The 25266-nt window shown below is 46.9% G+C and overlaps 2 protein-coding genes across 3 annotated transcripts in view; both read left to right on the plus strand.

Annotated features, from left to right (window-relative positions):
- Nucleotides 1-25266, plus strand: part of LOC147899392 (Haloacid dehalogenase-like hydrolase (HAD) superfamily protein) — a 58856-nt gene that overhangs the window by 19870 nt on the left and 13720 nt on the right. For both annotated transcript variants that reach the window (XR_015541447.1, XM_087378547.1), the window contains exons 2-4: nt 12782-12910; nt 13085-13205; nt 13298-13379. Coding sequence is in view for 1 of the 2 variants with exons in the window: in XM_087378547.1 (XP_087234673.1) it covers nt 12782-12910; nt 13085-13205; nt 13298-13379 (332 nt within the window). In the remaining variant the exon portion in view is untranslated. The remainder of the gene's footprint in view (nt 1-12781; nt 12911-13084; nt 13206-13297; nt 13380-25266) is intronic.
- LOC147899393 (uncharacterized) lies at nt 23172-23974 on the plus strand. Its single transcript, XM_087378127.1, has 2 exons — nt 23172-23354; nt 23492-23974. The coding sequence occupies exons 1-2, from the start codon at nt 23172-23174 to the stop codon at nt 23972-23974; spliced, it is 666 nt and encodes a 221-aa protein (XP_087234253.1).

Consider the following 25266-nt stretch of genomic DNA (forward strand, 5'->3'; position numbering starts at 1 on the left):
ATGATCCTGAATGAAGAGCAGAGAGCTCTTTCTTCTTCTTTTTCTTCCAAAGAAAAAATTCTGTGCCTGCTGTACTTCCTGTACCTGCGCACGTGTGCAGGGTACGGAATCCTAGAAGAGAAAAAAAATTTTCGAAAGTTCTTCCCTGATGCACGTCCTGTACCTGCGCAGTGTACGTCCGTACGGTATGGCTCCTGTACGGCGTCCGTACGGCAGGTACGGATGGTCGTACCTGGGCGCGCGCTGCGCGCTCTGGCTCTGCGCGGCCTAGTGCTGTGCGATGCACGCACTGGCTGCCCCTGTTCAGCTAGCAGCAGCTAGCTGCTGTTGTAGCTTTAGCTGCGTGAGCAGCTGCGCTGCTCGTGTTGCCCCGCTCGCCGTCGCCCGTGCTCGCGCTGCCTCGCTCGCCTCTGCCCTTGCTCGCGCTGCGCCGCTGTGCCCCGCGCTGCGCCGCCGTTGTTGCCCGCAGATCTGCTGCAGCCCTGTCTGTACGGATGTACGGGCGACTCCTGTCCGTACGGATGTACAGGTGACTCCTGTCCGTACGGATGTACGGACGACGTACGTCCGTACACCTGCGCGCCGCCTCTGCTGTCACGCTGGCTGAGGGCACGAGTCCCGAGGGGGTAGAGGACAGGAGTGGAGAGAGAGAGATGAAGGCTCTGATACCAATTGAGAGGGAAGGAAACGGGGAGAAGAGCAAAAGGGGAGAGAGTGAGAGAGAGTGAGAGACTCAAATGTGCGGGTGTGAAGTGATGAGCCACACCACAAACTCATTAGTTTTATTAGGATTAGGTTTTACCCTATGACTGTCTTAAGACAGTCATAGATGTCCTATCTTTAATAAAGGGGTGGCAATGTGCTATCTTTAATAAAGGGGTGGCAATGTGCCTTTACCCCAACAAAGGGCACACAGGAGTTGTGCATATGCTTTGGCAAGCAGGATGCAAAGGTGCATGGTTATGTGGATTCAGATTATGCTGGTCATCTAGATAACCAGAAGTCTACTACCGGTTATGCTTATACATTCACTGGAGGTGCAGTGTCATGGGTATCAAGGCTGCAGCAGTGCACAGCCTTGTCTACCACGGAAGCTGAATATATTGCAGCCACAGAGGCATGCAAGGAGGCCTTATGGCTATCTCGGCTAGTGGGAGACTTGGGCATTACAGGTGATATTCCATTGTTGCATTGTGACAGTCAGAGTGCTATTCAGTTGGCACACAATCCTGTCTTTCATGCAAAGACGAAGCACATTGATGTGAAGTATCACTTCATCAGAGAGGTGATAGATGATAAGCTGATTCAGCTTGTCAAGATTCACACGGATGACAATCCAGCAGATTTGTTGACAAAAGGCTTGCCTGCAGAGCGGTTTGCACATTGCCGACAGTTGATGGGTATAGGTTGAGCCTCATTTGGCCATGTACTCCATTGTGTATATGCTGTATTTTTCTCATTTATTTTTACTTGAGGGCATATTGCCTTTAAGTGGGAGGTTGTTGGGGTAAAGGCATTATGGCCACCCCAGTATAGTTAGTACACTTAAGTACAGTTAGTACTTTTATTGCTAAGTACACTAAGTACGGTGTACTTAGTGTTGTAACCTTATCCATTGATATAAAAGGTTGACTGTGTGCTTGGGGAGGTACACACATACTTCATTATCCCCACACTCTCGTGACTACTGTGTGTGTCGGTGTGCTCTCTCTTTCTCTCTCACTCCCACCTCTCAGGTCATGGTCTGCAACACCTCCCGTGCAGCTATGCACAGAGAGTAGTTTACTTTTAACGGGTCATTGGTTGAGATTGTCTCATCATACACATACCTGGGGGTTCTATTTTCTGGCCCTATCTTCACGATTAGACTCATCTCAGAGTGTGATTAGGGACTTCTTCCAGCCAAAGCATACTGCCCCCTGATCACGGGCAGCAGGTGAGGTAGAGACCTTGAGAGCAAGACTCGACAACTAGACAGAGGACAGACGCACATATCACACTAGTTGACATCTCATCTATGTTCAGACCCGGGATACCACCAATAGGGGTTACTGTGGCGCTTGTCAGGCATAGAGCCGCGGCTAGGAGGTTAGGATAGACTACACTTCCATATTATAGACAACGATATATCACGGGCTTTTTGCCTGTACAGCCTAGCGCGTCATCGGGCATACTTTGACGTATCATGCCGTGTGTGTGCTATATTGTATTATATTGGATCAGGCTGCATCTGCTATGATGATGATGATGTTAGTGTTAGAGAATAGGAGGGAATGAATCACTCAAACCTCCACCCAAGATCTCTCCAACTCTTACACACACTCAACTCAGATAGATGATCACAGATGCAATAAACACCCACTCAGAAATAACTTGGACGGAGAGAGAGAGAGAGAGAGTATATTCATCCACCGGGTGGTGGGCAGAAAAATCAGCTCACAGGGAGCAATACAAAATACAGCAAAGTGCTGGAGAATACTGAAGGACTCTCTCTCTCACAAACTGCTCCAGAACTGAGTGCACAGCACAGCCTTGGAAGGAGGCTTTCAGTCTTGCACTGGATGCTGGAAACAATGAAGGAGTGGGCCTTTTATAGGCACTGCCCAGGCCCCTTAGGTTGACTGACCAGCAGGGTCGGTACCCTGTCTGGTGGCCGACCAGATGGCCCTAGAAAACTGACCAGGGTTGGCCCTGGTTGGGCCGACTTGGCCTGCCACAGGCCTCTATTTAAGGGTGCCCTGTGCAGCCAGTCTGCGCAACTGCAGGCGCCTCCAAGTGAGGCCTAAGGCCTCTGTTTCCCTGCTGTTGCAGGCAGCAACCAGCCTGTGTGCTGGTTGCCTATGATGCCAGCCTGAGTCTCTCTCTTCCCCAGCCGTCCTACCTCTCACTGCCCCTTGTCCCCTCAAATTGAGGGCTCACAGGTGGGCATAGTGAGTTTCTAACACCCCCCCTCAATGTCACAACTGTGGGCCAATCCCCATACGTTTGATGAGGTGCTCCATCTGTTCTTGAGGGAGTGTCTTCGTGAAGAGGTCGGACAAGTTGTCGGCGGTCGGGCAGTACATAATCTCGATCACGTCGTCGATGATGAGCTCTCGAACAAAGTGGTAATGAACTTCGATGTGCTTGGTCCTTGCATGGTACATTGGATTCTTGGCAATGGCTATGCAACTCTGATTGTCGCACATCAGCATTGTTGCGTCCTCTTGACACACGTCCATGTCCTCCAGAATCCACCTCAACCACAGTGTCTCACAAGCTGCTGTACACGCGGCTCTGTACTGTGCCTCTGTAGATGAAAGGGCCATTGTGGGTTGCTTCTTACTCAGCCAAGAGATGGCACCAGATGCAAGTAAGAAACAATACCCTGTTGTCGATTTTCTGGTGTCAGCATCACCCGCCCAATCACTGTCACAAAACCCGCCTAGTTCGATGCCTTTGGTGTAGGTGATCCCATAGGTGCAAGTGCCCTTTAGATACCTCATCACCCGTAAACCTGCATCCCAATGACTCTTCCTGGGAGAAGCAGAGAACTGGCATAATAGCCCAACTGCATAACAAATATCAGGTCGAGTATTAGTACGATAAAGCAAGCTTCCTACCAATCGTCGGTATAGAGGAGTATTGACCGGCTGAGATGTGTCGTGAATGCTTAGCTTGAGTCCGACCTCCATGGGAGTTACTGCTGTCCTGCAATCCTCCATCTGAAATCTCTTCAGAAGTTCTCTGCAATATTTCTCCTGTGAAATGAAGATCCTGCCTTTGGCCTGCTTTACTTCTATCCCAAGGAAGTAGTGTAATAACCCAAGGTCAGTCATCTTAAACTCAGACATGAGTAGCTCCTTGACCTGTGAAATCTTCTTGACATGGTCACCTGTCAAGATAAGATCATCAACGTAGAGGATGAGCACGAGTCGCAATCCCTTCTCAATGAACAAGTAAAGGTTTGCCTCAAAAGGACTCCGACTTAGTCCTATCTTCTGAAAGAATACATCAATCCTTTGGTACCAAGCTCTGGGGGCCTGTTTTAGCCCGTATAACACCTTCTTCAACCTGCAGACCTTTAATGGGGACCCTGGATCTTGAAAGCCCGGTAGTTGCTCCACGTATACCTCCTACTTTAGGGTTCCAATCAAGGAATGCGGACTTCACGTCCATTTGAAAAATAGGCCACTGGAATTGGGCAGCAAGGGCAATCACTGTCCGGATAGTAACCATGCGGGCTGTGGGTGCAAAAGTTTCATCAAAATCCATGTCTTCAGTTTGAGCAAAACCTTTGACCACTAACCTTGCTTTATACTTACCCAAGCTGCCGTTTGATTTGTATTTAAGTTTGTATACCCACTTAGTGCCGATGACTTTCCATCGCGGGGGCCTGGCCACTAAGTCCAGGTATTGTACTTCAGGATAGCATCCATCTTTGCCTTCATGGCAGCCTACCATTCTGGATTGTCCTTTGCCTCCTCAAAGGTCCTTGGCTTGTCAAGTTGAGCCACCAACGCAAAATTCACGGATGGGGTCTTTTGAAGACGTTGGGACCGACGCAATTCGGAACTGCTACTCTCAGGTAATTCGGTGACCCGAGACTCTTCCAATGTCCTTAGGTACCATTGGGGCAACCTTTTCTGCTCCTCAGTGGGAGGAGGAACGGGAACCGCTTCTGGAACATCCTGCTCTTCCTCAGTATCTTGTGAAATATCAGCTTCCGATTTTGCCACCTCTTGGATGGTATACCCGGGGCGGGGTGGGTTCGGGGGTTGAACAATCTCCTCCTCCTCAATCTGAGACTCCTCCTAGGGTTCAGGTTCCTTTTCCTGGAAGACAACATCCCGATTGATAAGGATCTGCTTCTTTATTGGGTCGAAGAGTCGATAGGCCTTGGATTCTTCGCTATACCCAACAAGGATACATTTTCTGCTCCTAGAATCAAGCTTGGTCCTATCTTCCTTGTCCACATGCATCCATGCGTTAGAACCAAAAATGCGAAGATGAGTGATGGAGGGTTTCTTACCATAAAATGCCTCATATGGAGTTTTGTCCTTGACGGCCTTCGTCTTGGTCCTGTTGAGAATGTGTACCGCTGTATTGATAGCTTCACTCCAATAGGCTTTAGAAAGGTTCATCCCTCGGAGCATAGCAAGCCCTGTCTCTGTGGTGGTTCTATGCTTCCTCTCGGCTACCATATTTTGCTGAGAAGTATGTGCTATTGAGTTGTCGCTTGATCCCATGCTTGCGACAAATGTGTTGAACTCATTTGAGGTGAATTCTCCCCCCCTGTCTGTGCAGAATGTCTTGACATCGTCCCCTTTCTCCTTTTCAACTCTGGCCTTCCAGTCCTTGAACTTCTCGAAAGCCTGTGACTTTTTAGCCAAACAATATACCCAGGTCATTCTACTGAAATCATCCACAAAGAGAAGTGAGTACCTGGATCCTGCCCACGATGCTGTAGACATTGGGCCACAAATGTCGGCATGAACCAACTCAAGTGGTTTGCTGGCCCGAAATGAGGCCTCTTGTGACTTCCCATCCTAATGGTTGCAAAAATTCAGTCATAGTAAGTAAGAGATTGCCACTTTTTGCTGGTCTTTCATAGTGGACGGAGAGAGAGAGAGAGTATATTCATCCACCGGATGGTGGGCAGAAAAAACAGCTCACAGGGAGCAATACAAAATACAGCAAAGTGAGCAGAGGTGTTTTTTATGAGATGAGAAGCTGGTATAAACTAGTAAATGTGATTGATGATGTAGATACACAAAATGGTAATGCTGCACAAAATTCACAGCAGCAATCACAAAATATTAGTGGACCTATAGTGTCCTCTAGCAATGGTTCACATATTTTGCCATGGACAGGCAGATTGAGATCAGGAGGATCTCCTTAAAGCAATGCAGATAGTGGTATGAAAGTATCACAAAAAGGAAAAAGGAGAATACTGAAGGACTCTCTCTCTCACAAACTGCTCCAGAACTGAGTGCACAGCACAGCCTTGGAAGGAGGCTTTCAGTCTTGCACTGGATGCTGGAAACAATGAAGGAGTGGGCCTTTTATAGGCACTGCCCAGGCCCCTTGGGTTGACCGACCAGCAGGGTCGGTACCCTGTCTGGTGGCCGACCAGATGGCCCTAGAAAACCGACCAGGGTTGGCCCTGGTCGGTGGCCCTGGTTGGGCCGCCTTGGCCTGCCACAGGCCCCTATTTAAGGGTGCCCTGTGCAGCCAGTCTGCGCAGCTGCAGGCGCCTCCAAGTGAGGCCTAAGGCCTCTGTTTCCCTGCTGTTGCAGGCAGCAACCAGCCTGTGTGCTGGTTGCCTATGATGCCAGCCCGAGTCTCTCTCTTTCCCAGCCCTCCTACCTCTCACTGCCCCTTGTCCCCTCAAATCGGGGGCTCACAGGTGGGCACAATGAGTTTCTAACAGTTAGTGAGGACTATGACTATAGTGACATTGATGATGATGACATTGACTATGTTCCACACAGTTTTCTAGCATGGGTTAGGATGCTCGTCTAGTAGCTCCACCCTTTCTGCTCATTGTATTAGGTTTCCTATTAGTCTCATAGACCCATCGGCGGTCTTAAGTAGATTTTAACAAACTTGCTTTCTTTCTTTGTTTCTTTCAGCCCCCTAGCTTCACCCTCAGCCCTCGCCCCTTAGCTCCACCCTCAGCTCACCCCCCGCGCTGTTGGAAACTTGGCGGCGGCACCCTAACTGGTGCCTGTTCACAACTGGACTTCCAACAGAAAAGGAGTAACAAGCTTCCATGAAATGAAAGGAAGAGTGATAAGAGAACTCAAACCAGTTCCAAATGACTTAAATCGAGCTCCAAATGGTTCCAAATTAGCTTGAAGGAGCTCTAATCCAGGCCAAAACACCTCTAGGGGCAGCAGATCCACCAAGCAAGAGGCAGCAGGAGGAACTGGCAGCTTGGAGAGGGGAAGGAAGAAAGAGAAAGAGAGCAGGAGGATCACGGCAAGATGTGTCGAGATGCGTGCCAGCAGAAGAAAACAGCCGTACAGCCAATAAAATCACCCGTACCAGCAGAAAATTAATCCGCACAGCAGTGAAGAGGATTCCGTACAGTTCGCCTTGGATACTGTGCAACAGCCCGTACCACAGCAATAAATGCTTTCGTACAGCCGTACAGAAGCTTTGGAACACAAACCTTAGAGACAAAATGAACGCAAATGATTTCGGGATGCTTGAGAATGAGAGCAAGGAATCAGAAGGCAATTCCGTACGTTTTTGCTTGGGAGAAGGGTAAAGGAAAGGTAGGCTTGCATGGGGAATTGCCATGTGGCTCCTCATTAAAGTCTAACCCTTCCAAACCAATGGAACATTGGTTTGTCCCCACAATAAAGTCCTAACTCCTTAAACCAATGACAACATTAGGTGTTCTTGGGCCCAACTTTATGACCCCTCTAAACCTTGCCTCGCCCCTAGCATTTTAGGCCTAGTTTGTGCACAAATTCACGTCCCCGTGACAACGGCCTTTAGAGATGGTTGTCCTCTGGTCAGCAAACGGAGTAATGTTTGGGGTTCTGTTTCAGCAGCTCTTTTCAGTTATCTTTTACAGTTTGCACAGCTCACTTTATCAGCTCTATATTTCAGTCATCTCTCAGCTCTCTTTACGGATCTATCACTCCTAGCTTTCACTCTCTGACTCACGCAGTAACCTTGCATTTCGGTAAACAGCACAAGCCTCTTTGGTGCCCTACATTGTCAGTGTGGACAGCATCAAGGTCTCGGTATTGGTCGCCTTGCCTCTCAGGTCTTTGGGTCTGCTATACGTGTGCACAGTGTGCTCTTCGGAAGCGCGTTTCCATGCTCTCTCGAAGAGTGTTATTTGTATTTCTCAGTTCTCCAAGTATAAAGCAAATTCTCCCCTCATTGGGGGAGGGGGTCCTCAGTGGGTACAGGGACCCAATCGGTTGTCGTTTCCATTCTCTCTCTGCCCTTATCTCCTTTCTCTCTCTATGGTGCATAATGCTAATTCCTTGCTAAAGGTTTAAAGAAGGTCTTGCTGTGATCACACGATCAGATTACTGTTGCATGTTACATTGGTATCAGAGCTTTGGTCTATATCTAGCTTGACTAGCGTGAGTGTACGGTTGTGTTGAGATCCGGAAAGGACACACAATCAAGTTGCCAGATTACTGCAGTCCAAGCCGCTCCTCCGATGGGGCGGGCAAGTTATGGTAGATCTACTCCAAGAGTTCCAAGACATGATGCTACGGGATGATCTGCCACCCTAGCTACCTCCCAACCGACTGGAAGACCATCGCATTGATCTGCTTCTGGACTCGTCAATGGACCAGAGGGAAGCAAGCAAGGCCAGCCTGTAAAGGCTTCCCACAAAGCTCCATGGCAAATGAGCCATGGAAGGGCCTTTATAGGCCAAGGGGGCCAACAACCAGTGGTTGGCTGGCTGCCCAGCCCCTATAAATAGGCCCTTGCTGCCCTCTCATTTCTCATTCAGTCCTCCCACCTTCAGCACTCCTACAGCTCCACTCCAGCCCCTCTTGAACAGCCTGACACCTCCAAAAGTTGGCCTCTAACCAGCCTCAGCTCTTGGCCTCAGTTCAGTCCTCTTGGAAGGCATTCACCAGCGCATCAGACGGGGAGTCGGATCAGCAAGCAGAGTAATGTTTGGGGTTCTGTTTCAGTAGCTCTTTTCAGTAATATTTTACAGTTTGGACGGCTCACTTATCAGCTCTATATTTCAGTCATCTCTCAGTTCTCTTTAGGGATCTATCACTCCTAGCTTTCATTCTCTCACTCATGAAGTAACCCTGCATTCCGGTGGACAGAACAAGCCTCTTTCTTGCCTTGCAGAAGTGCCCTACATTGTCAGTGTGGACAGCATCAAGGTCTCGATATTGGTCGGCGTTGCCTCTCAGGTCTTTGGGTCTGCTATACGTGTGCACAATGTACTCTTCAGAAGCGCGTTTCTGTGCTCTCTCGAAGAATGTTATTTGTATTTCTCAGTTCACCAAGTATAAAGCAAATTCTCCCTTGATTGGGGGAGGGGGCCCTCAGTGGGTACAGGGACCCAATCGGTTGTTGACTCCATTCTCTCTCTACCCTTATCTCCTTTCTCTCTCTATGGTGCATAACACTAATTCCTCACTAAAGGTTTAAAGAAGGTCTTGCTGTGATTACACGATCGAATTACTATTGCATGCTACAGGAGATAGTACAGTCCTACACATACTTGGGAACAGTCTTCTCAGGGCCAGTTTTCAAGATGACCCATGTAGCCAAAGTAGGGCTCACATGTGGACAGGGGGCTCTGGATGGACTAGAGAGGCAATGTTTTCAAGCGCATTTTCAAGATCCATCGACAAAGGGCTGGCTTGACACACTAGTGAGACCTACTGCCATGTATGCAGTACATTTTTGGGGGAGTGACCTTTCAATAGTAGAGTGGAGGAGATTTGAGCGGCTACAAGTGATTAGGGGCTCTCGAATGATTCGGAATAAGCCCTCAGTCCCCCATCCGATAGTACAGGTAGAGTTCGCCATGGCACCTCTCCAGGTTGATTCCCTTGTTCAGACAGTGACTTTCCTCCATAGAGTATGGGCCTTACCTCATTGGAGATTATCGAGACTAGCACTAGAGTTATCCATACACTTAGCAGAGAGGGGGGCCGACGCAGTATGGTATGCACGTGTATCCACATGTTTGCCAATCACGGTATCTAGATGGACCGGCTTCTCCCTTCTAGTACAACATGGATGCTTCTCCCGAGTTGATCCGTCCAGATGAGATTAACTGTATCATACGGTCAGATCTCCTCCAGTTACGTACCTCACGGGCTTGGGGAGGGGACCAGGAGCTTCTTGTCAAGACCCAGTATCTATCATGATCACTTCTTGAGGGTATCGGAGGATGGACTTATTGAGGCAGGTAACCTAGAGAGCAGCGGACCTACAAATTATGCACATTGGGGGAGTTGAGTCAGAGGAGCATTTCTTATGCGTCTGCCTAGCCTACTACCACATCCAAGGAAGATACCACTCTCTCTTTTAGGAGGGGTACGGTTTTGGTCCACTCTTACGATAGGTCTGCATTGGGCTCTATCTGATTGAGATGTGATGGCACAAAGATACGCTACTACGATAGATCAGACAACAGCAAGCAGGTATAGCACCATAGGTTTTGGAGGCAGACTGAGCACGACGTGCCACCGATTTCTATGCTTTTAAGTCGGTTCTAGGACACAGTGGGGTGGAGGAGTTAGATGACTTGCGAGTGCTATGGATCAGTGGAGAGAGATGACAGGATTGACCGAGAGATGCATAGTCCATACATGACACGAAGAGTGACCAGGGCACACGCGATTGAGGTCTGACCTATTTTTGCCCTCAGAGGAGATTTGCTCGAGACGAGGAGTCACTCTTAGCATAGCCCATCGGATGCAGATGTCGAGGAGACCATGCCCTCTACAGAGATACTACTGTGCCGGGTTTCGGTTTTTGATTCAGCTATGGACTCTAACAGATTCTGAGTTTTTGGGATTTTGAGATCTATAGCTATAGCTTAGCTCATAGCACTCAGCAAGGGTCTTACCACCCTTTGCTTCAGCCCTTTGAGGCTTGTACGAGTTTCCTTTCTATTTTGGTGTACTTTGCCCCATAGGCCCGCGAGGCGTTCCGTTGCGGACATTAATATATCTTTCTCTATGTGTGTGTGTGTGTCTCTCTCTCTCTCTCTCTCTCTCTCTCCCCCCTTGTCTCTGTCTCGAAATATAAATAAATACATGCATGCATACATTTATCCATACCGCCCTTTGCTTCAGCCCTTTGAGGCTTGTAGGAGTTTCCTTTTTATTTTGGTGTACTTTGCCCCATAGGCCCGTGAGGCGTTCTGCCGCTGACATTAATATATCTTTCTCTGTGTGTGTGTGTGTGTCTCTCTCTCTCTCTCTCTCTCTCTCTCTCTCTCTCTCTCTCCTTCCAAGCTATTACTTATCTACAAGGGACTTCAGGGACTTCAGCTCCTCTTCCGACGGTCGCCTCCGCCTACCCTGGCTAGCCTTATCCTCCTCTATGGCCTTATCCGCTGATGGGGACCAACGATGTTGGTATAGACGCCTTTCCAGTTGGTTCACCCGACTGGGCCTTGACATGGACCGGTTGCCTCCTTTTCAGTATAGCCTCGACGCTCCACCATCCCCTTTCTCCCCCACTGACCAGGAGGTCAATCAGATCATCCGAGAGGACCTGCTCTAGCTTCACACCTGGAGGACTTGGTTTCTTCATCCCGAGCTTCCTGTGAAGCTCGATTGCTATCGCCGACACCGCCTCCAGATCTCATAGGAGGGTTTCATCACGCCCCCGGGTTATACACAGATTCATCTACCGCATGCGCTCCGGATTTCTTTTGGCCAGTTTAGGGTTTCGTCACACCGATTATGGATCAAGAGCGGACGCGCAGAGGGTATCCCATAAGAGGGCCGCATCTGCCCACTTTGCGACCTGCAGGAGATCGAGTCAGAGGAGCACTTTGCTTTCAGATGCCCTATCTATTATGCCATCCGAGGCTGGTACCACTGCCTATTCCGCGACGGATTCGGCCCCCTCACACGCATGCTGCAGTTCTCGGACCAGCGGTGCCTAGCCGCTTTCTTACATGAGATGACCCGCCACCGAGATGCATCTCTCCAGACACGATAGCATGTGCAGCCCACACAGCGTGAGGACACTCAGCGACCCATCACTGAGTTCTTCCAGTCACAGGATACCTCTCCTCAGTCTAGCCGACGCGGACGTGAGCGAGAGCCAGAGCCACGACAGCTGCGTCAGCGGACAGACTCACACATCCGGGTCCATGACATCCCTTCTATGCCCTCAGCCCGCCCTACCGGGGTCCCCGTCGCTCTTGTTCTTCAACATAGGGCCACCCGCCGCCCCTGACGACTGAGCTCGACTAGGCAGCGTGACGTCAAAGGCCAATCATCCATCGCAGGGTTTTTTCGACCTCCCATTTGACGGCCCGTCTATGATTGGCCTCTGACGATCACCACAAGCATATATATATATATTTGTATCTCCCCCCTTCTTCTCCATTTTTTGTGCCATTTTTTGTATCATCAGGAGATAGATACACATTTTTTGTACCAGGACTAGACACACCGTCCTTCATAACTTTTTTTGAAGAAACGGTTGGCCGGACCGTTCTTGAGACCGCCACCGTTATGCTCATTGTACTAGTTATCTTTAGTCTCATAGACCTTCACGGTCTCCCGAAGACTTTAATAAAATTTCTTTCTTTCTTTCTTTCTCGAAATATAACTATAAATATAAATAAATACATGCATGCATCCATTCATCCATATGTATGATATATATATATATATATATATATATATATATAGAGAGAGAGAGAGAGAGAGAGAGAGAGAGAGAGAGAGAGAGGTTTCTGAAGCTCAAACAGTTTCAGTGAAACATTTCATGGTGACTATGATTTAGCGGTGCTTGCAACTTCACATTTGTTAGAGTATTTTACTGTGTATGTAAGCTTATAAGCCTTTCACAAGAACTTCTCTTTTGATTATGCCTAAGTTTGAATGAGATGTCTAGTCCTCTTTTTCTTAAATACCATTACTTACACTTGGCAGGGCGAGTCAATTGTTTGCTGAGATTTTGTTAGATTTTCTTTCTCCAGCCAACAAATTGGGATGAATAATTCATATTATGTTTGTATTCTTCATATTCCAGCATCTGTTGTTCAGGATAGGATTTGCCATGTACGTACCACTGGCTGCCTGATTTTATCATTGTACAGGTGGTGCTTGACCTTGATGAGACGCTAGTTTGTGCATATGAGTCAACAGGGTTACCTCCTCTGCTTCACAGTCAGGCTTTGCGTACAGGTGTAAAATGGTTTGAACTGCAGTGTGTGGCAATTGACAAGGTCACTGCCTGCCCCGTTTCCTTGTGCTGTTCTTGTTAAGTTTGATCATAGTATATTAGGGTGTATCAGGTTTCCCTTCCAATCCTCAGTTTTGTCAATGCATGTTGTTACTCTGTTACTCAAAACAAATTAGTAATTCTATAACATGAGAGTTGGTGGGCATGGGTTCAACAGGATAGTGAAGGAAAGTCAAGAGTAAATCATGTCACAGTTTATGAACGTCCTGGATTACAAGAGTTCTTGAAGAGGGCAAGTGAATTTGCAGAGCTTGTCCTCTTCACTGCAGGCCTTGAAGGTTGGTTCTGATATGTGATTGTGCAGTCCAATGTGGAATGCCCCATGCTTGGAAGTACACATTCATTGAAGGTCGTTATCACTGTGATGCAGGTTATGCCAGTCCTCTTGTTGATAGAATCGATCCTGAAAAGAGGATTGTTGCAAGGTTATATCGGCCAGCTACTGTTGTCTCGTAAGTCCATAAGCTTGATTCTATTCCTTTATTATGTGAAGGATGTTGAAATTCTGTGGTTAAGGGTATGTGGTCCTGGTTTGTAGAAAAAATAGGTTGCTTTTTGAGAACACATATATTGGATCTCGCTCTGTATGACTGCTTCTATTGTTGGATTGCTAGCTGCTGATTTCCCATTGCCTTATAAATCTTCTGCTGATTGCAACCGAGAGCAGACAGGCTTCTCTTCTCCAGGGGTTATATCACATTAACTGAACTAGTGGGTTTTTTTCTTATTGCATGCTTACCACATTTAAAAGGTTTTTTTTTTTTTTTTTTGGGGGGGTTTTTGGGGGATGTGGTGGGCGGCAGGGGGGGATAATAAAAAGTGTCCCTTGTTTTATGCCGAGCATTGGTGTAGGAGAGTTTTATGCTAGCATGTATTTTGTTTATCATGGGGGACTTTGTTCTACATGTATTAAGTATGTGGGGGATGTATAAGGGTTGCAACTAAAAGTTCTCGTTAATTGCTTGCTCTTCCTTGGGTATAGCAATGGTGTCTAGTAGGGGTTGCAATTAATGCTCTCAGTTAGACACATAAATGTCCTCCGTCCCTTGTCTTATTATATGGAAAAGGAGTTAGACTTTATCATGTCAGCTAGATATTTTGTTTGTGGTTCTAATTTGTTGCAAAGTTCGATATGCAGATATGTCTTTTTTTCCAGGTTTTGCCAAAACAGGATTGTGTGTGGGATAGAGAGGCAGGTAGGAAAAAAAAGCATGGAAAGTTTCTGGAAGTCTTTAGAAGACAGACCCAAATGGTGTGTGTGTGTGTGAGAGAGAGAGAGAGAGAGAGAGAGAGAGAGGGAGAGAGAGATTATGATATTCTGCTGCAGATCCGATCCAACAGGATCATGTCCTGGAGTACAGGCTGTAGCTTTAGGAGCATCTGACAACCACATTTCTGTGCATATCTGTGTCCAAGAAGCCTAATACGTGTGCTGTTCGGCCTAAAACCTTTTTCAGTGCTTAGAATTTTGTTTATGTATGATCCAGTTTCTTGGCTGGTTGTTCAAGAAGGCTATGCACGTCTTATGTTTTACTTGTCTCCGAGGTGAAATGCGTGACATTGAATACGGTGTCGTGCTCATCCTTTGTGTTGTTTGTTTGGCATACCTTTCAGATTTTTTTTTCTGTTATGTATTTCTTCAGATACTTGCTTCCACTTCAATGTCATGTGAGCTGGTACTGATCTTGTATAGTGTGTATGTCTTGAAGAGGGATATATATTCATTAAGGCATTCTTGTCTTCCATACGTTGATAGAGATGGATATCCCTCATATAGAAGTACAGCTTCTTCTCATCGTATGTCTTGCCCAAATGTGTAGTGCTGTATTCCACTTATGTACCCATGTTTCTAGAGCTAGAAACATATCCGCCTCTATCATTATGTCTTCTTGGGCCATAACTGCTAGACCTCTGCCCTTCCAGACTTTGTTATACGGGTCATGAGTTGCTATGCATTGCTATTCTTCCCCTTGTCCATTATAATTGCTTTACCCTTGGCCAAGGCTGATATGGGGTTGGCCTAGCCTTAACCCCGGCTTTTACCAACCTTGGGTTGGAGGATTTCTGAACGCTTGATTTGTCCAGATCCTAGGCTCAACTGGCCACTTGTAGTCCCAGTACGGATGTAACATTTACCCCTTTTAAACCAAATTTGTGTCCATGTTGGGGTAAAGGCACATTGCCACCCTTTAAAAGTTATGACCTCTATGACTGTCTTAAGACAGTCATAGGGTGAATCCCTAATCCTAATAAAACCTATGAGTTTGTGGTGTGGCTCAACACTTTTAACACACCCACACTTCTTGTGTCTCCCTCTCCTAACGTTCCACACCTCCCCTTTTTCCCTCACAAGTGGTATCAGAGCCACCCTCTCCCTCTCACTTCAGTCTACCCCTCCCTCTACCCCTCCCTCTCCCCTCGGGCCTCGTGCCCTCAGCGCGAGCAGGGCGCAGCAGCAGCAAGCAGGGCGCAGGGCACAGCAGGGCGCAGCAGGTGCGCCAGCACCCATAGCTGCAGCAGCAGCTAGCTGCTACCCGCTACCCGGCGGCCGCAGCCTACCAGGCGGGCGCAGCCAGCGTGCGCAGCGCGCAGCACCGGCCGCGTGCAGCCAGTCGATCGGCTGAAAGGCAGCAGCCGCGACAAGTACGGCCAGCCGTACCGGCTGTACGGAAGCCGTACAGGCAGCCGTACCGTACCAGCTGTACGGAGGCCGCAACAGGCAGGTACAGAAATTTCGAAAATTTTTTTGGGGATCCGTGCCCTCGCAGGTACAGGGTACAGCAGGTACCCTGCGCAGGTACAGAAGGTACAGCAAGCACAGATTTTTTTTGGGGGAAGAAGGAAAAGAGAGAGCACTCTGCTATGCATTCCCGGAATTTTTCAGTTCTAAAACTGTGTGTTTGAGGTACAGCAAGTACACTCGTGTCCCTCGTGCTTGAGGTGACTAGTGCCATAGTGTGTGGTGGTTGCACAGTTATTTTGTTTCGGGAAGGTCAGATGCCTTAATTTGCAGAGGGCTTTTATGCTTTTGCTGAGTGCAAATCTCAGTTTTCGGGTGACAATTTCAAAGGGCTTTTGCCTGGAAGTGTATGCAGTGTATGCCTTGAGGCAGTGTGGAGCCAGGGTGCCCACATTGGTCTTGTTTTCCGCAGTGTATCAGTGACATTTCTTTGCATGTCACATTTTGTGTACGACACTTTGAAAATCTCAGTTGAGCCACGCTTGGCTAGGGCGCATCGAGTTTACTCGGTCCCTAACTGTCCATCGCTGACAGTGCTCAAAAGATCTTCTTCTCGGTGTTTGTACGTTGGGATCTGTGTTGCCACTGTGCACACAGGCAGTTTATGCATTACTTTGTCAGGTGAAAGTGCCAGGAGAGCGCTGTTTTTTGTATGCTACCTCAGTGTTGAGGTGCTTTTCACTTGGTACAGGTGTCAAATCAAGGGGCTTTTGCCCAGATTTTGCTTGTGAGCACTTGAGTTACTGTTTGAGAACTTCAGATGCCTTTTATCCCCTTGGCAGAAGGGTGATTGTTTGGGATTTGTCCCATACTTTGTTGCAGGTTTGTGACAGGCTGAGGTGTTTGGAGCCTTTTTCAGTGGACAAAACAGTGTATGACAAGTGGTTTATGCATATAAAATCAGTGCAATACCTCATCTGAGGTGGGAGAAGTGATCAGGACATCAGTGTTTTGTGTTTCGTCAGATGATGATGCACTTGTAAAGCACTTGTGGAACAGCTGCAGCATTCTGTAGTTACTGTTTTATGCCTATTTGAGCACGGTACAGGGTGTCAGAAGGTACAGTGACTGGAGGGAAAATTTTCTGTTTTGCTGCAGATTTTTTGACAGTTAAAAAAAAAAACACAGCACTATTGTGAGTGCTCCTGGCTCTTGATAGAGCAGGTTTTCTGAGAAATCAGAATTTTATTTAGTCATTTTTTGACTTACAGGGAGTCAGGCACTTTCCTTGTCTGATATGGCATCAGGGGGAAAGTGAATCCTCAATACTGAACATAAAGAAATTGGAAGGGGCACACAATTATGCATTATGGGCAGAACAGTGTTTGAATGTACTTCTGCTAAAGAAGATTTCTAAGCCCATAAGGGTGAAGGGTGTCAAGCCATCTGGGATGGCAGATGATGAGTGGGAGGAGCTTGATTTGTCCGCAAGGGCTGCTATCATGCTTACTCTCACTGATTCTCTTGTGTTCAATGTTCAGGCTGAAAAGACCTCTTATGGCCTATGGCAGAGGCTAGAAGAGTTGTGTGCCCAAAAGAGTTCAGCTAGTAAGGTTTATTGGTTGAAGAAGCTTGTTGACCTTCGCATGAAGGAAGGTACAGCTATGACCTCACACTTGAGTGAGTTCAATGCCATCTTTACACAGCTTATTGCACAGGGATTGAACCTTGATGAGGAGTTCAAGGCTACTTTCTTGTTGTGTACCCTCCCTGAGAGTTGGGACACTTTCAAGACCACTCTGTCAAATTCAAATGTCACTCTTATGTATGCTGATGTGGAGAGCTCTCTCCTTATAGAGGAGATGAGCAGGAAGAATAATATGGGCAGCAAGTCTTCCAATGCTTTGCAGGTACAAGAAAGAGGTAGGACTCAGTAGAAGGGGAGATCTGCTGGCAAGTCCAAATCCCCGCAGTCAGTCCCGTGGCAAAAAGGATATTGAATGCTTTTACTGTGGCAAGAAGGGACATGTGAAGTCTAAGTGCTTCAAGTTTATACGGGATCAGAAAGCCAAGAAGGCTGAGACAAAGGATGCAGGCAGTGGAAGCAAAGGCAAAGGCAAGGCCAAGGCAGATGACTTGGATGCAGTGAATGTTGCAGCAGAGGATAGTGACAGTGACAGACATGATGTATTATGTTCTTTTGCTGTAATTGCACATACATTGGTTGTTGATGGCCATGACATGCACACCTGGCTCTTGGATTCAGGTGCTTCTTTTCATGTTACGCCTCATAGGGAGTGGTTTACTTCCTACACAGGTACTCATGGAGTTGTTCACCTTGGAAACAACTATGCATGTCAGATTGCAGGGATTGGCAGTATACAGATAGTATTCCCTGATGGACGCATATTTATGCTTGATGGTGTTCGCCATGTGCCGCAAATCAAGAAAAATCTGATTAGCACTGGCTTGTTGGATGACAGTGGTTATCACACCACATTTGGGGATTCCAAATGGGTAATTACTGATGGCCAGGTTGTAGTGGCTGAGGGTTATAAGAGTGATACCTTGTATCCTCTTTATGTTTCCAGTCTAGGTAATCATGTTGTTGCCATAACCGAGCTGCCGAAGGTTTCATTGTGGCATAGCCGGTTGGGACACATGTCCATTAAAGGAATGCAAGAATTGTCACGTTTGGGTTATCTGCCGTCTCTTTCATTTTCAGATTTGCCTACTTGTGATCATTGCATTTTTGGAAAGCATTCTATGACTCCTCATAAGAGAACTCCCCAGAATAGAGCACCGCTTGATCTAGTGCACACTGATTTGTGTGAGATGCCACAGCTATCACTAGGGGGTGCAAAGTATTTCATTACTTTTATTGATGATGCCACACGCAAAGTGTGGGTCTATTTCTTGAAGCATAAGAGCGATGCCTTAGATGCTTTCAAGAAGTTTGTCGCTCAGGTTGAGAATCGGACAGGACGCAGGCTGAAATGCCTCAGATCCGATAATGGGGGTGAGTATGTGTCACATGCTTTTGTACAGTTATGCGAAGCTAAGGGCATTAAACAGGAACTCACAGCCCCTCATAATGCATCTCAAAATGGTGTGAGTGAGCGGATGAATCGAACTATTCAGGAGAAAGTTCGATGTATGTTGTCCTATGCTGCATTGCCCTATGGCTTTTGGGCAGAAGCCGTGCAAACAGCAGTTCACCTAATTAACAGGTCGCCGAACAAGGCTTTAGAGTTGAAAGTGCCAGAGGAGGTGTGGTCTGGCAAGCCACCTTCATATAAGCACTTACGTGTGTTTGGCTGCGAGTGCTTTGCTCATGTACGCAAAGAACTGCGCACCAAACTGGAGCCAAAGTCTTTCAGATGCATCTTCATGGGTTACGGTGACGAAGGTGAAATGGGGTACAGGTTATGGGATCCTGTCAAACGGAAGATTATACGCAGCAATGACGTCATCTTTAAAGAGGATGGTGTACACAAAGAACCCGTGCAACCTGTGGAATACAGGAGGGTTGTTTATGATGATGTCGGACAGCAAAGAATGCCCATTAATATGCAGCAGCAGGCTGCTGTAAATAACCCTGTTCAAGAGGGTATACAGGCTGAAAATCAGCCAGACAATTTTGCCAATGATGCACCACTGGATATGCCAGCAAATGGCGCTGTAGAACAGCCAAATATGGTGGTACAGCCACCCGTCATGCATGACGAACAGGCTAGACAGCAGCCTATTACGGAACATTTTGTTAGGAGGAGCACCCATGTACAACGGCCTCCTGACAGGTTTGTTCCAGGAGCCAATAATGTGGCTGATTTTATCATGCTGACAGATTGTGGTGAGCCTTCCAGCTTCAAGGAAGTTATGGGAAGAACAGAGAAAAGGAAGTGGGAGAAAGCCATGCAGTCAGAAACTTCAAAATGATACATGGGACTTGGTGCAGCTACCTGCAGGCAGAAAGGTTTTGCCATGCAAGTGGGTTTACAAAGTCAAAGTGGATTCAAATGCTTTACCGAGGTATAAAGCCAGATTGGTTGCCAAGGGATTTAAGCAGGAGAAGGGCATTGACTTTGATGAGATCTTTTCCCCTGTAGTCAAGATGACTACTTTGAGAGCAGTGTTAGCTCTTGTTGCTCATGAGGACATGGATTTATGTCAGATGGATGTGAAGACTGCTTTTCTTCACGGAGATCTCCATGATGAGATCTACATGAGTCAGCCAGAGGGATATGCTGTTAAAGGGAAAGAGCAACTTGTGTGTAAGCTCAAGAGGAGCTTGTATGGACTCAAGCAAGCGCCAAGAGAATGGTACAAGAAGTTTGATGCCTTCATGCAGTCCCAAGGGTATCATAGGTGTGAGACCGATCACTGCTTGTACACCAAACGGGCAAAGGATGGCAGTTTGATGCTACTCATTCTATATGTGGATGACATGCTGATTGCCAGCAAATCTCAGTAGGAGATTAGTGATTTGAAGAAGCAACTGCATAAGTCTTTTGACATGAAAGACTTGGGTGATGCAAACCATATTCTTGGTATGCGGATTATTCGTGACAGGTCCAATGGACTTTTGTTTCTGTCACAGAAGGAGTACATTGACAAAGTACTGCAGAGGTTTAAAATGGAAGGAGGGAAGTCTATTAGTACCCCGTTGCCTTCACATTTAAAACTCAGCAGTAAGGACAGCCCCAGATCAGATGATGATAAGGCTGAGATGGCCAAGGTTCCGTATGCATCTGCAGTTGGTTCTTTGATGTATGCCATGGTTGCCACTCGTCCGGATATTGCTTTTGCGGTGGGAGTCATCAGCAGGTATATGGCAAATCCAGGCAAGCGGCACTGGGAATTAGTGAAAGGCGTATTGAGGTATCTCAAGGGTACCAAAGACTTGTGCATATGCTATGGTAGGCAGGATGCATTGGTGCATGGTTTTACAGATTCAGACTATGCAGGGAATGCAGATAACCGGAAGTCTACTACCGGTTATATTTTCACATTTGCAGGAGGTGCTATATCATGGGTGTCTCGGTTGCAGAAATGCATTGCACTGTCAACCACTGAAGCTGAATATGTTGCAGCCACTGAGGCTTGCAAGGAAGCAATATGGCTTACTCGGCTGGTGGGAGATTTGGGCATTACAGGAGATATGCCAGTTTTGCATTGTGATAGTCAGAGTGCTATCATGTTGGCAAAGAATCCGGTCTTTCATTAAAAGACCAAGCACATAGATGTGAAATACCATTTCATCAGCATAGTTGCACGAAACGAATGTTTCGTGGGAAGAAACGGAAACGGCGAAACGGAACGAAACGCCGTTTCGTTTTTCCTGTTTTTCCAGAAACCCTAAAAACGGGTTTTCTTCCAGAATTTCGCCGCTGCTGTTTTTCGCCGCCTCCCGCATTCTTTCAGCATCCTTCCAGCATCCTTTCAGCATCCTTCAAGCTCTCTCCATCCCATCCTTTGCTCTTGGACCCGCCCTCACCTCCATCCTTCTCTGAGCTCTCTCCATCCTCTTCATCCTTTGCTCCATCTTCTCCATCCTGCAAGTTGCAGCCTGCAGCTTGGCAGCCTGCTCTCCTGACTCCATCCCTCCATCCTTCTTCTCTCCATCCTCTCTTTAATCTTACCTTCTACCTCTCCATCCTCCTCCTCTCCATTCTCCTTCACTTCTACCTCTCCATCCTCTTTTACCTCTATCTCTCCATCCTCCTTCTACAGTCTACCTCCCATCCTTTCTCACGAGTCACTTGTGACCTGTCCATCCTCCTTCTCACCTCTCCATCCTCCTCAATGCCGAGAGATGCTTATTGGGTCCATGTCTCCCTCCTGGATAGTTATAAAGGAGGCGGTGGCTCCAAGAAGTGGAGATGCAACTATTGCGGCATAAGCAAGACGGGGTCTGTCACACGGGTGAAAGACCATCTAGCAGGTGTTCCCTGCAAGGATGTAGGACCTTGTGAGTTCGTGCCTACTGCAGTGAAAGGTGGCCTAGCAGAATGGAAGCGTGCACGTATGGCAGCCTTGGCTGCAAAAAGTGGAGGACAAGGGCTGCAAGATGAAGAAGAGGCTGCTGACACTGAGCCATTGGATGATGCCAGCACATTGGGTTCTGCAAAGAGAAGTAGAGGGGCATCAACTACATCGAGCGCAGGTCCTAGTGCCACAAGAACACCCTTGCCACATGGATCAATTAGTGTGGATGCTAGTGCGGGGAAAAGAGGATCACTGCAAAGGTCTAGCATTCAAGCACGCTTGCAAAAGCAAGCAGTGAAGGAGGCCACTAGTGAGCTCACAAAGCTCTTCATACAATGTGCAATACCCTTTCATGTGGCGAAGACTACACGATGGAGGAAGGCCATGAGAGCCGTAAGCCGCATTGGGTATGAATGGGAAGGGCCTACATATGAGGCCTTGCGGACAAGAGAGCTAAGAAGAGAGAGGGAATGTGTGGAAGACGAAATGAAGCCCTTGAAAGAGACTTGGAAAAAATATGGTTGCACACTCTTATGCGATGGATGGTCAGATGCATGCAAGAGGAATGTGTACAATATTTTAGTGTCTTCTTGCAAGGGAACCATTTTCTTGAGAGCCATAGACGCTTCCACTGCAGGTACAGTGATTACAGGGCTGTATATTTGGGAGCATTTACGGGCAGCCATTATGGAGATAGGTGTTGAGTATGTGGTGCAGGTGGTGACAGATAATGGCAGCAATTGTGTGTCAATGGGTGCCATGTTAGAAGATGAGTTCCCTAAGATTGTGTGGACAGCCTGTGCCTCACATTGCCTTGATCTTTTGATCGAGGACCTAGGGAAGATACCTTGGATTGATGCCATCTTCTCCACAGCCCGCAGTATCGTGAAGTTTGTCACGAAGAGACCCAAAGTCCTCAGCATCTATCGGGCTTACAGTGACCTTGAGCTATTGAAACCTCCAACCACAAGGTTCGCTTACATGTTCATAGTGGTGGAGAGGCTTGTGCGAGTGCGCCAGGGCTTGTTGCGCACGGTTGTGTCTCGGGAGTGGGGAGATTGGGATGATAGAGGCCAAGCAAAGTCTATCAAATTTTTTCGCATGATCATGGATGAGTCTTGGTGGAATCAGGCGGAGGCATTAATCAAATCGATTAATCCTATCTACACGGTGCTTCGCATCACAGACATGGAGGGAAGCACATTAGGGCTCTTGTACGAGTTTATGGACAAGATTGGAGAGGCCCTCAACAGAAACACTTCCCTATCGCCTGATAAGTAAGACTTTTTACTTTTGTAATATGTATAATTATTGCAGTTACTAAATGGCAATTTGTTATCATGAAGCCTGGAATTTTCAGATATATATTATGTATGTACTATTATCTATAGTCTATGAATTTTGCATGCATAATGCATTCTAATTTCTTGTGGCATGATTTAGGGTTGAGTCCATCCGTGCTATATGGAATAAGCGGTGGAATTGGTTCCACCGCCCAATCCATGCGGTGGCACATGTATTGCATCCGCTCTGGCGCAGTCAAGAGCAATATGAGAATGACGAGTTGGAGGAGGGGATGCAACAGTATCTACAAAATTGGACGAGTGGTGACTTGGAGATGCAACGAAGACTGGAGGATGAACTTCTATTGTTCCGCAATCACAGCCTCTCCTTTGGTCGACCTACAGCTAGGCTCCGAGAGACACAGTTGCAACCTGTCTCCTGGTGGGAGAAATATGGCAACTGTACTCCTACTTTGGTAAGAGTCTAAGAGACAAGTTCCAACGCCACTAGTTGGAGCTTAGTCGTTAAGTAATTTGAAGTTTTATCTACTACAAATATGTTTAAAGTTATCAAGTTCCTGATACTTATCTCGGCTTAATTGGCTTATGGCAGAAACGCCTTGCTATACGTGTTCTCTCACAGGACTGCAGTTCCGGTCCTTGTGAGAGGAACTGGAGCACTTGGGCCCTCTTTCACACAAAGAAGAGGAACAGATTGAGCACGGCTCAATTGGAGCGGTTGGTGTTTTGTCATTGCAACCTCCGTCTCCTTGAGTTCACCGCCGGCTGCCCCGAACCTCGCCAAGTGAATGTAGACAAGGTGGACGTGGAGAAGATGGAGGTCATACCAGATATCCCACGGGAGGAGCTGGACATATACACCATGTTGTATGAGGAGCTGTCAGCACCAGCACACCACACACGATCATACACTCAACCATCTGGAGATGGTGCTAGTACTTCAGTTGCACCCGATGGTCCTGATCCTGATGTTGATGATTCTTCTTCAGACAGTGACACAGATGCCTCGAACTTATCTGAGGACGCAGAGGATGACGATGACGAGGAGTCCATGGATGATGCAGATGATCAGTAGTCCTGCTGTTTTTTTATATCATCCATGAGTGCTTTTATTTTGAGTCTTGCATGACTCATGAGTCATGAGTCATGAATCATGATCATGAAATTTGTGGACCATGAATCATGATCATCTATGGAGTCTGGACATTGAATACTGTCAAGTTTCAAGTTTCAAGTTTCAACTTGTGTGCTAAGTTCAAACTTTTAAGTACTTCAAACTTCTAAATTTCAGATTCTTGTAATGCCAAACTTGTTAGTCATGACTCATGATACATGTTGATTTCAGATTATTGAAGCATCATTCAAGAATTTAGAATCATAGAGGCATGAATCATGAATGATGCATTGATGCTTGAAGGCTGAAGCCTGAAGCTTCAGCCTTCAAGTATAGATAATTGTAATTTGTATTATGTATGATTTGCACTCTATTGATAATTATATTATGTATAAAAAATAAATTTTTATACATAAATTGTATCATATTGCCGTTTCTTCCGTTTCCGTTTCGGCGGGGCTCGGAAACTCCGTTTCTTCCGTTTCCGTTTCGGCTGGTAACTATGTTCATCAGGGAGGTACTTGAAGACAAGCGACTTGAGCTTGTGAAGGTGCATACTGATGATAATCCTGCAGATTTGCTCACTAAGAGCTTGCCTACAGAGCGGTTTGCACATTGTCGCCACATCATGGGATTAGGATGAGACCATTCTTATTTTATGGTCTTGTATACAGTACTGTATATTGCTGTAATTTTTATTCTTTTCTCCCCTTTAGGCACATTGGCCTTTAGGTGGGAGGTTGTTGGGGTAAAGGCACATTGCCACCCTTTAAAAGTTATGACCCCTATGACTGTCTTAAGACAGTCATAGGGTGAATCCCTAATCCTAATAAAACCTATGAGTTTGTGGTGTGGCTCTTGACTCATGGACTCTTCCGAGCTGGATAATTCAGTTGGTGGTGGTACTTGCAATGAGTGAGAACCGACTTTTGCACTTCTTGTGTCTCCCTCTCCTAACGTTCCACACCTCCCCTCTTTCCCTCACAGTCCACATAAATCAGGGGAAAAATAAATCTAGAGATGTAATCATTGAACATTCATTTTGGATTCGTTTATCATACTTTTCCATGAGGATTGGATTCCCAAAGGATAATTGATGCAATAGAATTCCTTAAGCTACTTTTGGAGATGCATACATGCAGAATCATAGTAGCTAGTCCTTGCTATGCGTGATGGAGTTTATGGTTTCAGCCTTATGAGTGACTATCACGAGATTGAAACTGCACTATGTTGTGTTTTTAGAGGATGAGTTT

Source organism: Dipteris shenzhenensis, chromosome 8, assembly GCF_047967505.1.
Source record: "Dipteris shenzhenensis isolate YYH24624 ecotype China chromosome 8, Dip_SZ_1.0, whole genome shotgun sequence".
Classification (NCBI taxonomy): Eukaryota; Viridiplantae; Streptophyta; class Polypodiopsida; order Gleicheniales; family Dipteridaceae; genus Dipteris; species Dipteris shenzhenensis.

What these genes read in the sequence shown, in the direction of transcription:
- LOC147899393 (XM_087378127.1), top strand. Translation starts at nt 23,172, where the DNA reads ATGCAACAGTATCTACAAAATTGGACGAGTGGTGACTTGGAGATGCAA. An exon ending in GCAACTGTACTCCTACTTTG is followed by an intron (nt 23,355 to 23,491) that starts GTAAGAGTCTAA and finishes GGCTTATGGCAG; the next exon opens with AAACGCCTTGCTATACGTGT.